The sequence below is a fragment of the Diorhabda carinulata genome, chromosome 4, assembly GCF_026250575.1.
Source record: "Diorhabda carinulata isolate Delta chromosome 4, icDioCari1.1, whole genome shotgun sequence".
Taxonomy (NCBI): Eukaryota; Metazoa; Arthropoda; class Insecta; order Coleoptera; family Chrysomelidae; genus Diorhabda; species Diorhabda carinulata.
The window spans coordinates 31,624,207-31,638,244 of record NC_079463.1 but is presented as its reverse complement, the minus strand read 5'-3'; the positions used below and the strand labels follow the sequence as shown (position 1 = coordinate 31,638,244).

The following is a 14,038-nucleotide window of genomic DNA, read 5'->3' as shown; positions in this document are numbered from 1 at the left end:
GAGTGTATTGGTCACTTATTGTAATAGTTGTAGTGAACTAACGAAAATAAGGATGATTTTCAGAGACACCTGGTATGAGACAAGCGAAGGCACACATATATAGACCTGGTGCATCTCACATTAAACAACTGCTCCAAATAAACAATCTCAAAATCCGACTAGAGACAGGACATTACCATCTTCACACCACGGGCATTATGGACGATCCGGAGTGCCGTTGGTGCATGGTGGAGGATGAAACCGCAGGCCACGTCATCAGTGAGTGCCTAACACACTCGAATGCGGTTTAAACTCTTGGGTAAGCCTCATAGCTTGCTTAAAGACATCAAAAGATTTAAACCAAAGCGCTTGATCGGTTTCTCAAAGGACATCGACTTTTGTGACGTTAAATGGGGCACGACGGGTCTATCTGAATGTCTATGTGCTCAACGTCCCCTTGGCCACCCATAAAGCCACTATGAAGAATGATTTTTATGACTTTTGTGTCTCATAGGAACCAGTTTTTGGTAATCTTTTGATAGCAAAATTCCATTTTATTGATAAGAATGTCAATGGTAGCAATAAAAATCACTAACATTGTTCCATCCAGTTTTGATACCCATTAAACCTTGTTCTTGTTATACTACACTGAGAAAACTTTCAAAGAAGAAGATGACATAATATTTGAAATTTTTTTCAATACAGTAATTTAAGATTGTTCTCTCAGTGTAAATTATTGTATTTTCCATCAAACGACATCAGTTTTGAAACCTATTAAACCCTGGTCATACTATGTTACACTGAGAAAAGTTTCGAAAGAAAAACTGAGAAGTCTAGTCAAATCAGCTGATGATTAAAACACTTCTTCATCTTCTGTGAATGGATGATTTTCGTTGCTTGTATTTTTTTGTATGGTAGCAGCGATACAGATAAAACCTCATATCAAAAGCCTCACATAGTGTCAAATAATTTGCAATAATCTGATCTTGAATTTAGTCAGGATTTGAGAGGAAAAAAAATAATTCATTTATCTATGTTTAATGAAAACCAGTACATTTGGACAAATTATGAATACCAATTTTTTATTAAAGGAAAAAGCCACTTTAGATATGTTTTTAGATAGAAAAAAAAACAGATCTGCAACTCAAATTTCCAATAATAAAGAAATTGAACGTTTATCTGTTGACATTTCCATATATTTTTTTTTATTAGATATTTTACAATCTAAATTTGTTTTTTTTAATGGGATTTTGTTTAAATAAATACTAAAACAAACTATGTACAATAATTTCAAAATAAAATTTTCTCTTTGCTTCATTTGAACGAGTGTGAGTGCAAATATTTCAATAGTTTCCTAATTTGGTTCAATTAATTTCTCTAATCGGTCTCTAATAAAAACCAAAATAAATTTTGATGCATACATAGTATAATCATTAGTAAAAATAGTGAAATTACTTCAAATATATTAACAATAATAAATTTAGGGGAGGCCCTAGTTGTTCTTGAGACCTATTAATCAAAAACAAGTACTGATTTCGCATTGTTCGGATTATTTCACTCAGATTTTATCTTGTTATAGTATTTTTAAAATCAATTAAAGACTTTTCGTGATTATCAGCTTGAAATTTAATCGTAATCAAATTTTCTATTCATCATCAAAAATCGTTTTCTGGTTTAAAGGAATTTGACTTAATTTACTGTATAACGTTTTTAATACTGGTGATTGACAGAATACACTGAGAAAAGTAAACTGTAACAAAATGTGAATATATGTGTGTAATTTTAAAATTACTTAATTTTTAATGTAAAAGTATGGAAACCAACAAAAATAGGTTTTATAATATAATATGTTGTGCTTTATATGGAATACCACAATAAATATTTTCTTAACATAGTAATTTAAGCTTGTTTTCTCAGTGTATTCTATTGTTCTTTATATGAAATGCCTCCAAAAATGATATTTTATCAATACAGTGATTAAAGCTTGTTTTCTCAGTGTAATCTATTGTGCTTTACATCAAATAACATAAATCTCGAAACCTATATTACACTGAGAAAAGTTTTCTATACATAAACTGCAATAAAATGTATATAAAATGAACTTAAGACATAAGAAATTCCAAAATAATCAAATTTTCAATGTAAAATTATGAAAAATGACAAAAATACGTTGATTAAGTTTTAATTTTCGTTTAATAATTTTCCCTAAGAAATATATGGTCTCATAAATGGAATAATCTCAATATAATAATTTAAACTGGTTTTCTCAGTGTAAATTGTTGTACTTTAGATCAAATGTCGTCGATGTTGGAACATTAAGCGACTAATCTTGCTATGCTACACTAAGAAAAGTTTCTCATATGTAAATTTTGTATAAGGAATTTCAAAATAATCAAATTTCCAATTTCAAAATATGAAAACAGACAAAAATACGTTAGTCGAGTTGAATATTTCGTTTAATAATTTTTCCCAAGCGATATATGACCCCATAATTGAAATTCTTCTATTTCTACTTGCTATGTTACACTGAGAAAAGTTTCCTACATTGCCATAAAATGTGTATAAGTGAACTTAGACCTAAGAAATTTCAAAATAATTAAATTTTTAATGTAAAATTATAAAAAATACGTTGATTAAGTTGTAATTTCAATTTAATAATTTTCCCTAAGCCATATATGGTCCTAGAATTGAAATTATTTCAGCATAATTGTTTTCTCAGTGTAGTCCATTATACTTTACATCAAATGACATGATAAAAAAAGACACAAAGGTAAATAAATTTGTTTCAGTGTATTCAAGATTACGAAAAGGAACTACTAACCAGAGTCAAGACATAAATACACTAAGAAAAATGTTCAATACGTCCACTATAATAAAATTTTCTTTAGTGTAACATAAACATACTTTAAAACACCTAAAAAATCCCAAATAAAAAGAATTTGTCTCGGTGTAGCAATTTGATGTTTTTTTAGTGTATCTGACGCCATTTTACCTGTTAGTTTATTGAATCAGAAAATTGTACATCAAAATTCATTTTTCGTTTTCACTGAATCAAAAATTACTTAATCTGATTCGAAAAAAAAAATACGGGGTTCATATAAAACTATCATGAAGTGTATATAACCTACTCTCATTTAATTTAAATATTATAAAAATGCTACGTAATTGTTATATAAAATTTAATTCTATCACACACTTTTTTTTTGTAAAAAAAGTTTTACAACGTTGTACTGCACCAAACTATTTGCACGAAAATTAATATTAAACTTGATGGATCGAAAACTACATCAAAAATTACATCATCCGAAGTTACCCGTAGTTTTAATAATTCTAAGTGATTCTTCTTTTTACTATTATTATTGGTTCGTTTTATACATTACACAGATTTTTACTGAAATTAACATATAGGGGGTAGGAGAAAAAAAAAACAGCTGGATTAGTGAGAATATATGGAAAGACTAAAGATGAACAACCAAAATAAAGGAGGAATAAAAGAGAGAGGAGAAGAAAGAATTGATAGACAAAATGAATGTAAAGAGTTTGACTTAATGGAAAAAAGTCATCGGAAACTGTATGAAATAGATCCAGGAGAGACTGAAGCCTTCAAATGATACCTAAAAATGTTGAAAAGTCTATTTTTCTCTATAGTGTCATAAATTAAAAGCCTGAGAAGAATACAGAGAAAACTATGATAAAGAATAAAAAGTAACAAAACAAGAATCGATAATTTAAAAAAATAATCAAGAAATATCTCAATTAGCATGGAAATATTGTAAAAAAACAGTTTAACAAGAAGCCAAGGAGGAATAGAAGAAAGAATTGATAGACAAAATGAATAAACCAAGGAGAAAAAGAGTTTGACATAATTCTGTATAATGGGAAAAAGTCATTGGGCAGTGGACAACAAAATAGGTCAAAAAGAGACCGAAACCTTTGAAAGATACTAAGATAAAGAAAACTTGAGGAAAATGACAAATATTAAACAATAAATGGATACGGAAACTGTCATGTGACACCTGAAAAAGTAAAATGGGAACGTAATAACTCAATTTTTCTCATAACCAAAATTAAAATGAAGAAAGTGAAATGAAAAGAGCGTTAGGCCATTGGAAAAGAAAATATCTGAATCAGCATGGAAAAATATCGTAAAAAGACAGATTAACAAGAAATAGACAAAATAAAGAGCCAGAGGACACAAAAAGAAAAACATTTTGGGAAATTTAAGGAAAATGACAAGAAATGGATGATTAAAAGGATACTTCTATTACGGATAATCTTTCTCGTAAAACAAATCGAAAAGAAGTTGAGGAAATGATAAAAACGTTAGGTGATTAAAATCCTGTTTTTTTTTACTTAAAATATTTTATCTCAAATATGTAATTTTTGAATAAGTTACAAATTTACGTCAGTTCTAAAATTCGGAACAAAGCAAAAATTATTTAAGATGATTTTTTTCGTGTGAAAACGAAATAATGACTAGATCTAGATCTTTTAATAATTTTTTGCTTTATTCTTTATAATAATTACATTTCCGATATCTCATTACGTCCTTCTAATGATATAACAGTTATAATCTCACTGAAGTAAAACCCTCAGCTATAATCATACTAATCTAAAAGGATCCCCTGATTTCGATGAACACGGCTGAATATCCTCTAAATAATTCATAGGGTCCTGCTTCGACGTCGATGGTACCACCTAAATGCAAAAAAAATTACAAATTTATTGTAAAATGACTCAATTCGTTGTAATCACAAAGTAAAATCACTCAAATGATTGTAATCACTAAGTAAAACGAATCAAATGATTGTAATCTCTAAGTAAAATGACTCTATTCATTATAATCACTAATAATGACTCAATTCATTGTAATGACAAAGTAAAATGACTCGATTCATTGTAATCGCTAAGTAAAATGACTCAATTCATTGTAATCACAAAGTAAAATCACTCAAATGATTGTAATCACTAAATAGAACGAATAAAATGATTGTAATCTCTAAGTAAAATGTCTCTATTCATTGTAATCACTAAAAATGACTCAAATCATTGTAATAACAAACTAAAATGACTCAATTCATTGTAATCACAAAGTAAAATGATTCAAATGATTGTAATCACTCAGTAAAACGAATCAAATGATTGTAATCTCTTCGTAAAATGACTCAATTGATTGTAATCGCTAAGTAAAACGACTCTATTCATTGTAATCACTAAAAATGACTCAAAACATTGTAATCACAAGATAAAATGACTCAAATGATTGTAATCACTAAGTAGAACGAATCAAATGATTGTAATCTCGAAGTAAAATGACTCAAATGATTGTAATCACTAAGTAGAACGTATCAAATGATTGTAATCTCTAAGTAAAATGACTCTATTCATTATAATCACTAATAATGATTCAATTCATTGTAATGACAAAGTAAAATGACTCGATTCATTGTAATCGCTAAGTAAAATGACTCAATTCATTGTAATCACAAAGTAAAATCACTCAAATGATTGTAATCACTAAGTAGAACGAATAAAATGATTGTAATCTCTAAGTAAAATGTCTCTATTCATTGTAATCACTAAAAATGACTCAAATCATTGTAATAACAAACTAAAATGACTCAATTCATTGTAATCACAAAGTAAAATGACTCAAATGATTGTAATCACTCAGTAAAACGAATCAAATGATTGTAATCTCTTCGTAAAATGACTCAATTGATTGTAATCGCTAAGTAAAACGACACTATTCATTGTAATCACTAAAAATGACTCAAAACATTGTAATCACAAGATAAAATGACTCAAATGATTGTAATCACTAAGTAGAACGAATCAAATGATTGTAATCTCTTCGTAAAATGACTCAATTGATTGTAATCGCTAAGTAAAATGACTTTATTCATAGTAATCACTAAAAATGACTCAATTCATTGTAATACAAAGTAAAATGATCCCGTTTATTGTAATCGCTAAATAAAATAATTCAATTTATTATAATCACTAAGTAAAGTGAACAAAACCATTGCGATTCAAAAGAAGTCATTGTAATCATAGAATAAAGAGACTCAATTCATTTTGTAAGAAAGGAAAGTGACTCAATTCATGTTGTAACGAAGGAAAGTGACTCAAATAATTGTAATAACAAAATATACTGACTAAAATTATTGTAATAACAAAGTAAAATGATTAAAATCATTGCAGTCACAAAATAAAGTAAGTAAATCATTTTAATCACAAAATAAAGTGATATTTTTATATAAATTTTAGAATTGAAAAAAACAAAACGATAATTTACCGAATAGTTGACAATAGGCTTATAATTGTGCGTTGTTTGATTCAATTTGTTATGTTGAGGAGAATCCTTAGGAGAAAACGGTCTCTCCTGTAAATGGAAACTCAGATCCTCTTCCACCGGCTCGTATTGGGCCATTTGGCATTTTTGTATTAACGATATTATCGCTGATTCTATACTGCAAACGTACCCCAGACACTTAAACAAAATATAATACAAATAAATCCAAATAATTCGGAAAAAAATCGTATTTATCTATTTGGAATGAAATTTTGATCTCTAGATCGGTTCAAATAGTTTCACAATGAATTTTTGATCGACGAAATTTGATAAAAACGAATAAAAATGATAATAAAACTTACACCAGTAACTAATAGTTGATGGTGAGACCATTTCGGCAGTTCTATCGAAAAAATCATATGAAATATCAGACTCGAAGCTACAAGGAACAACACACTAAGGCTTACGTAAAAATATGCGTTCTGAAATAGAAAATAATTAATTTTTCATTGTACATGGACATTAACAATTGACATACAATTATAAATCAACGTTATTCTAGTTGTCAGTGTATTCATTGACACCAACTCTCAAAAATATTAATCCCTAACTTAAATTAAAACCCCCAAAATTAATTAAATGAGATTTTTTTATCTTTATGACGATTAAAAACAGATAAAATCCTTGACGGTTCGTTTATAAACGAAATTTCAATTGAAAAAGACCTAAAATGAAGACAAATCACACACTAAATTATTTATTCATACTTACCACTTTACCCCAATTGAACGGAAACAAATATACGATGTGGGATATATCAAGAAACAGCAAAAGGCATGTTGTAAACATACTTAATAATGTTACGAACATCATTAAACGTATTCTTCCTATCGATGGAAGCATGAAGAGTCCAATCTTCAATGTCCCAGATGTACATAGGCATGCTAGGCAAGCTATCGACGTTGCCTAAGAGACAAACATAATAAGATATCCGAAAAATTAGGAAAACAAAAGTGGCTGGGTAATTAATTCATCCTACACAGGTCGGCACAAGGTAGGCAACACTCTCGAAAAATAGGCATAAGTCTGGCAACGCTCTCGAAAAATTGACATTAGTCAGACAACGCTCTCGAAAAATTGACATAAGTCAGACAACGCTCTCGAGAAATTGACAAAAGTTCTCGGCGGCGATCGTAAGTCAGGCAACGCTCTCGAGAAATTGACATAAGTCAGACAACGCTCTCGAAAAATTGACATAAGTCCGACAACGCTCTCGAGAAATTGACATAAGTCAGACAACGCTCTCGAAAAATTGACTTAAGTCAGACAACGCTCTCGAAAAATTGACATAAGTCCGACAACGCTCTCGAGAAATTGACATAAGTCAGACAACGCTCTCGAAAAATTGACTTAAGTCAGACAACGCTCTCGAAAAATTGACATAAGTCCGACAACGCTCTCGAGAAATTGACATAAGTCAGACAACGCTCTCGAAAAATTGACTTAAGTCAGACAACGCTCTCGAAAAATTGACATAAGTCAGACAACGCTCTCGAGAAATTGACATAAGTCAGACAACGCTCTCGAAAAATTGACTTAAGTCAGACAACGCTCTCGAAAAATTGACATAAGTCAGACAACGCTCTCGAGAAATTGACATAAGTCAGACAACGCTCTCGAAAAATTGACTTAAGTCAGACAACGCTCTCGAAAAATTGACATAAGTCAGACAACGCTCTCGAGAAATTGACATAAGTCAGACAACGCTCTCGAAAAATTGACTTAAGTCAGACAACGCTCTCGAAAAATTGACATAAGTCAGACAACGCTCTCGAGAAATTGACATAAGTCAGACAACGCTCTCGAAAAATTGACTTAAGTCAGACAACGCTCTCGAAAAATTGACATAAGTCAGACAACGCTCTCGAGAAATTGACATAAGTCAGACAACGCTCTCGAAAAATTGACTTAAGTCAGACAACGCTCTCGAAAAATTGACATAAGTCAGACAACGCTCTCGAGAAATTGACATAAGTCAGACAACGCTCTCGAAAAATTGACTTAAGTCAGACAACGCTCTCGAAAAATTGACATAAGTCAGACAACGCTCTCGAAAAATTGACATAAGTCAGACAACGCTCTCGAAAAATTGACATAAGTCAGACAACGCTCTCGAAAAATTGACATAAGTCAGACAACGCTCTCGAGAAATTGACATGTCAGACAACGCTCTCGAAAAATTGACTTAAGTCAGACAACGCTCTCGAAAAATTGACTTAAGTCCGACAACGCTCTCGAAAAATAGACTTAAGTCAGACAACGCTCTCGAAAAATTGACTTAAGTCAGACAACGCTCTCGAGAAATTGACATAAGTCAGACAACGCTCTCGAGAAATTGACATAAGTCAGACAACGCTCTCGAGAAATTGACAAAAGTTCTCGGCAACGATCGTAAGTCAGGCAACGCTCTCGAAAAATTGACTTAAGTCCGACAACGCTCGTAAGTCAGGCGAAAAATATTAAAACAAAGCATGTTCGTGCTTCAGACAGTTATTTCTGTGTCATGACAACACGTGCTCGTCGAGTAGACGCGTTTTCGAAATGAATAATCGCTACAAGTTGACGCCTCAAGAAAGAGTTACGTCGTATCTGTGTAGGAACCCAGATTACGAAACTATGTTTATCGAATTTCAATAATTTCCGAACTCGTCGATACGAAATCGTTCAACAGTGTTGAGGACGTACTAGAAATTCTTAAAAACTGGCTCTGTTACCGACGCGCCGCATTCTGAACGACCAGTATCTGTAACAACTAACGAAAATATGGAAACAGCGGCGGTGGCGTTAGTTGAGCAGCCGAACTAATCTGTTGTGCGGGAGAACTTCAAATATTCCGCTGAAACCCGCGTTTCCTCCACGCACTTCACGAAGTTTCGATCGCAGATTGGAATTTTGCGAGCGGTAACTCAGATGAAACAATCAGAATCCTCAAGTCTTCATTGAAGGAGAATTAAAACTGTTTGGGGTGTGTATGTGTGTGGGAGGGTATCCTCGTGGGTCAGTATTATTTTGAAGGTCAAAGTTATTTGGAAATTCTCGAAAATTTACGTGGGCACATGGACAACGATCCAACGCGAACATCCGTCATTTCATGCAAGATGGAGCTTCGACGCATTACGCGTTATATGCGCGGGAGTCCTTGAGGTTAATTTTGGAGAATGGAGGATTCGTTGACACCTTGCGATTCCTTGGGAGGACTTTTGCAAGAAGACTACGCACTCTTCCTGACCACCGAACTGCAATAGCGCGGACATGCTTGGCCGAATCTGTCTCTCTGTTAAGAAACGTATCCGTAAATGCATTGATCAAGATGGGCATCAATTTGAAAACTTACAGTAACCCTTTTTCGAATAAATTCATCTTGACGTTGCTTTTTTCTTCTTAATACAAATGTTGTTGCCTGATTTATGCCGACCTATGTATCAGAGTGTGAAAAAACCGCGCAACTTAACTTAACTTAATATCAAAAATTTGGTGCCTTTGAGTTTGAACACTTCGACACTGGTACCCAAAATCTTTTTTAATATGAACATAACCTATATTTTAACACTAAATTAGGTTAGAATCTCATAAAATTGCCGTATAATTAATTCGTGAACGTATGTCCATTTTGTTAATATCAACAAATTTGTCAAATGAAAGTCTTACCAGTAGAAGTAGCCGAAAAAACCCGGTAGACGTCCTGAGATGAGTATGGTCGCAATAGAGGATGACTCCCGAGTAAAGCGAGATATCAGGAGAGGGAGGATGTCGACGATAATGTGAATGCGAATCCCAAGAATTGACTGTACCGAGAGGCGATTCGCATTCGCAACCTCCCGCGCATTCGGCCGCACCTCCTGCGCTGCTAAGTGCCCCCGTCCTGCTACCCGCTATCTCGAAGTCCTGCAACACACAACTCATACCACCATCCGGATCCTGCAACACCAACAGCTCTAGCATTCACATCTGACAACAGCGATGGTTGAGCGAGTGAAAAATGCAGTGAGTAATGGGGCGGTTTGTGTAATTGAAGATTGAAATGCGATTTGTGTGTGTAGGATAAGAATAGATCTGAATTTATTTCCGAAATCATTAAATTTTGCACTTTTTATACGATAAAAGGTTTCCCGTCTAGACAATCTGACGATGCAATCAACACGAATGTTTATAACAATGAGAATAAACTACCCAGGATTGCTCAATTCCATTTAACCACCAAAAATTCCTTGAATGACTGTTGTTTCGATGACTTTACTAGAAGTGGTGGACCTTGATGGTGCATGTTTCAAAGTCGAAGTTAATTTAATAACGATTCATATTGAATTAAGCACCGGTCTCGTCAAGATACACGGTTTCTAGTGAGATCGTTGAAACAAAACTCATTTTTGACGGTTAAATACTTTTTGAGTCAATTTTTTTCTTTGTGCCAGCTAATTGTATAGGGTTTTGCTCAATAATAATGGCTCAATATCCCTTATAGGATTGCACCACAAACATTCTCTCTAGATCCTCTAGCTGGGGTGATTCAGTCCCTATAATCCATGTCTACACCTTCTCGATTATTTCCCGCCAGTTTATAACTCCTATTTTGCCAAGGTAATCTTCCATCTCTTTTAAAAATTTTATCCTAGTCTTACCGCGTCTTTTTCTACCATCAGGATCCCATTGTCTCCATGTTCCAACTACTTAACTCGCTGAGCTTTGATTTTTTTCACCCCACTGAGTTCTTTAGTTACTTCTTGGTTAGTTCTTATCGAATATTCCCCTTCACTCATTTTTACTGGTCCCTTTATTGTTATTATTACACAAACACGCTTTCTAGATCCTCTTGTTGGGGTTAATCAGTCCCCATAGTTCATGTCTACACCCTCTCGTTTATTTCCCGCCAGTTTCTAACTCCTATTTTGCTGAGGTCATCTTCCTCTTCTGGTAAACACTTTATCCTAGGCTTGCAGTGTCTTTTTCTACCATTAGGATTCCATTTTCCATTTTTACTGGTCCCTTTATTGTTCTGATTATCTTTTTTTCCATTCTTCTCAACGATTCATCATTTTTCATGTCATTGTTTCAGCTATTTACATCATTTCTGGTCTAATCATCGTTTTATTTATATATTAATCTTCGTTCGTTTTTGTGGGTAGTTTACTTTCCAATAATTTCCTATTGCAGTGGAAAGCTCTATCCAGTATTGCTAAATATACAGGAAAAAGTTTGGATTCGTATCTGATTGGTTTGTTTACTTCACAGTTTGAGATTGCCTTTTTTTTGGCTTGTATTGCGACTATTGTTTCTTTTTTGGAAGTCACTTGTTCATTTGAATATTTAAATTTGTGTCTTCGAGTCTCTCATTTATTTGTGAGTCTATCAATTGTCTATTACTCTGGTCAGATGGTCCGTCAAGTTCAAGTTCCAAACCAGTTCTTCTTACTACTGCATTCGTTAAACTAACATCATCATCAAACAACCAGTCGCGTCTACTACTGGGCCTAGGCCTCCCTAGGAATCATCTTCTTAATATTGTCAAACTGGCGTCCTCTACTTCTAAGGGCATCTCCTTTCAGTTTCCACACAATAATTCTTTTCGTCCATTCATTGTCTGTGCTGGTTTCTTGCATAATATTGTATTTGTTACTCTGTCTCTCATTGTGGTCTGAGCCAGAGGGAGGAGTATCTCATCCCTTATTCCATTATTCTCTGCATTATCTGGAGCCTGTTTATGGTAGTTTTTGCATTGTTTGAAAACTCTTCTCTTCAAACAAAAGAGAGATTTCGATCTGGAGATTTGCCTTCAGGTTTTCTTGAAGAAACAATTTTTTTTAAATCAAATGGTTGGAAAACAATCAATTGCGATAGGGCAGTATTTTCACCAAAAAATTTCAACAATGAATCCAAAATATTTCTAAGAAATCTAGGTAGATACAAATTTTTTTGATAGAAAACTTCTCCAAAGAAATTTTTTTGTATTAAACTTAAGAGTTAAGGAAAAACAATACAGCAGATGAATGAAGTAGCAAAGAATCGGAAAGTGTGGAAAAAATGGATGTAAGGAGAATAAAAACTAAAATCCCAATACTCTGATGTTCAAAATTACATGGAGTTCTAGAGAATAAGAAGTTAAGTGCCAAGTCTTCAATTTAAGTTGAATCATTAAACTTATACATTCAGATTTATTCCTATAAATCAAACTTGATAAAAATGCTTCGTTTCAAAATAATTACGTGCAATCAAATTATAAAAATGAAATAATTTAAAATTTCCTAGATATCAAAAATGTTACTACATCAAAAATCCATTGATAAAAGAAAAAGTCCTCAAAAAACATTTCTACTTGATTCAAAATAATATCTGCATTCCTTTGCTATATATTGAGATTACGAAAACAAAATATATAAACACCATGCACTAATTTTCTATATTTAAAAGAAATTTGATAAAACTGCATCTGTCATTTAGTGAAACTACCTGAATATCTTCAGGCTTATAGCTTTTGGGCTCCAGGTCTCTAATATCGTCGAGAAGAAATTCAATTTCGTCAGTAGTATAAAGTAGATCAGAGACAGAATGGATATACCTTGTACTAGGCTCAGACTGCATGTCACTATGCCACTAGGTTGGCACTGCCCCACACCAATCCATCTTTTTTTCCTTCTTTCACTTCCTAACCCAGAATATTTACACCACTCCAGCTTTCAATCCTGAAAACAACAAACAAACATGCTTCTTGATGAACTAACTAGAAGAATTACTTAAACACTTTAAAAGAAAATAGATTGTTTGATAATAGAACATTTTTCTTAGTGTAGAATATTTATTAGAGACAATGTTACGTAAAAAACCGAAAACATATAATCAAAGTTATGTATATATAAATCATACAATATATTTTCGTAATAATTATGAATACCAAAAATAAGAAATAAACAAATTTAATTAACTTCTCTCAAAATCTGAATTTATAATTTTTTTTTAATATATTACAATTTAACCACTTCTTTAGTAAAGAAAAACCTGCATAGAAAAATCATGACCTAAAAATTTGATAGGTACACCTAATTTAATAAATAAATACCTATTAAATACAAATGAAACTAACAAAAAAATTTTACCTTCTTCAATGTAGTATCGATAAAATTCCTATTCAATCAGAAGTTATTATGCTACTTGAATATATTATTAAAAGGCGGACGCCAAAAATTAAACGCCATGTTTATATGAATACACCACTTTTCTATCCTACTTTATTTCGATTCTCCTATTCACTCTAATCATTGATTGAAGTGATTGGTTAGTGGGATAACAAGAACGAATACGGATGAACGAATTCGTTTGATCTTTTCCATATTCTACACCGGAATTAGTAAGAGACAAGTGAACGCAATTATTTATCACATGCAGTTTATCCATATACAGATAACTGTTGAATTAATTTGAGACATTTTTATTCGTGGAAATAGAGGGCATTGTGAAACAAAAATCGTTAAGTTTATATGTGCTTACAAGATAAGCCGCTAGATGGTAACCGTGTATACGTCAAATAATATTTAATTTACTTTAATTTAATTTAATTAATTTAATTTAATTAACACCATTAAATGTTTATTATTTATTTGGAAGAGTTATATATAAACAAGGATAATACGAACTAAAATTTGAATAAAGGACTTGATAAACCTTTATTATGGAGACTATTGAAGTTTTTATTGATATTAATTAAATAACTAT

The 14,038-nt window shown here is 32.2% G+C and overlaps 1 protein-coding gene across 3 annotated transcripts; it reads right to left on the bottom strand.

Moving 5' to 3' along the window:
* Nucleotides 1-1,001: 1,001 nt before the first annotated feature.
* LOC130892730 (uncharacterized) lies at nucleotides 1,002-13,561 on the bottom strand. Of its 3 annotated transcripts, none has more exons than XM_057798300.1 (7): nucleotides 13,423-13,561; nucleotides 12,888-13,011; nucleotides 9,983-10,252; nucleotides 7,046-7,240; nucleotides 6,637-6,756; nucleotides 6,278-6,472; nucleotides 1,002-4,677 (listed from the first exon to the last, which is right to left on the bottom strand). In XM_057798300.1, exons 3-7 carry the CDS (start codon nucleotides 10,235-10,237, stop codon nucleotides 4,582-4,584), a joined length of 861 nt encoding a protein of 286 aa, XP_057654283.1. In that variant the 5' UTR covers nucleotides 10,238-10,252; nucleotides 12,888-13,011; nucleotides 13,423-13,561; the 3' UTR covers nucleotides 1,002-4,581. The 3 variants fall into 3 exon arrangements, with proteins under 3 accessions (XP_057654283.1, XP_057654281.1, XP_057654282.1); XM_057798298.1 differs by having other exon boundaries at nucleotides 12,779-13,011; nucleotides 13,423-13,551; XM_057798299.1 differs by having other exon boundaries at nucleotides 9,983-10,219; nucleotides 12,779-13,011; nucleotides 13,423-13,550.
* Between the last annotated feature and the right edge of the window lie 477 nt (nucleotides 13,562-14,038).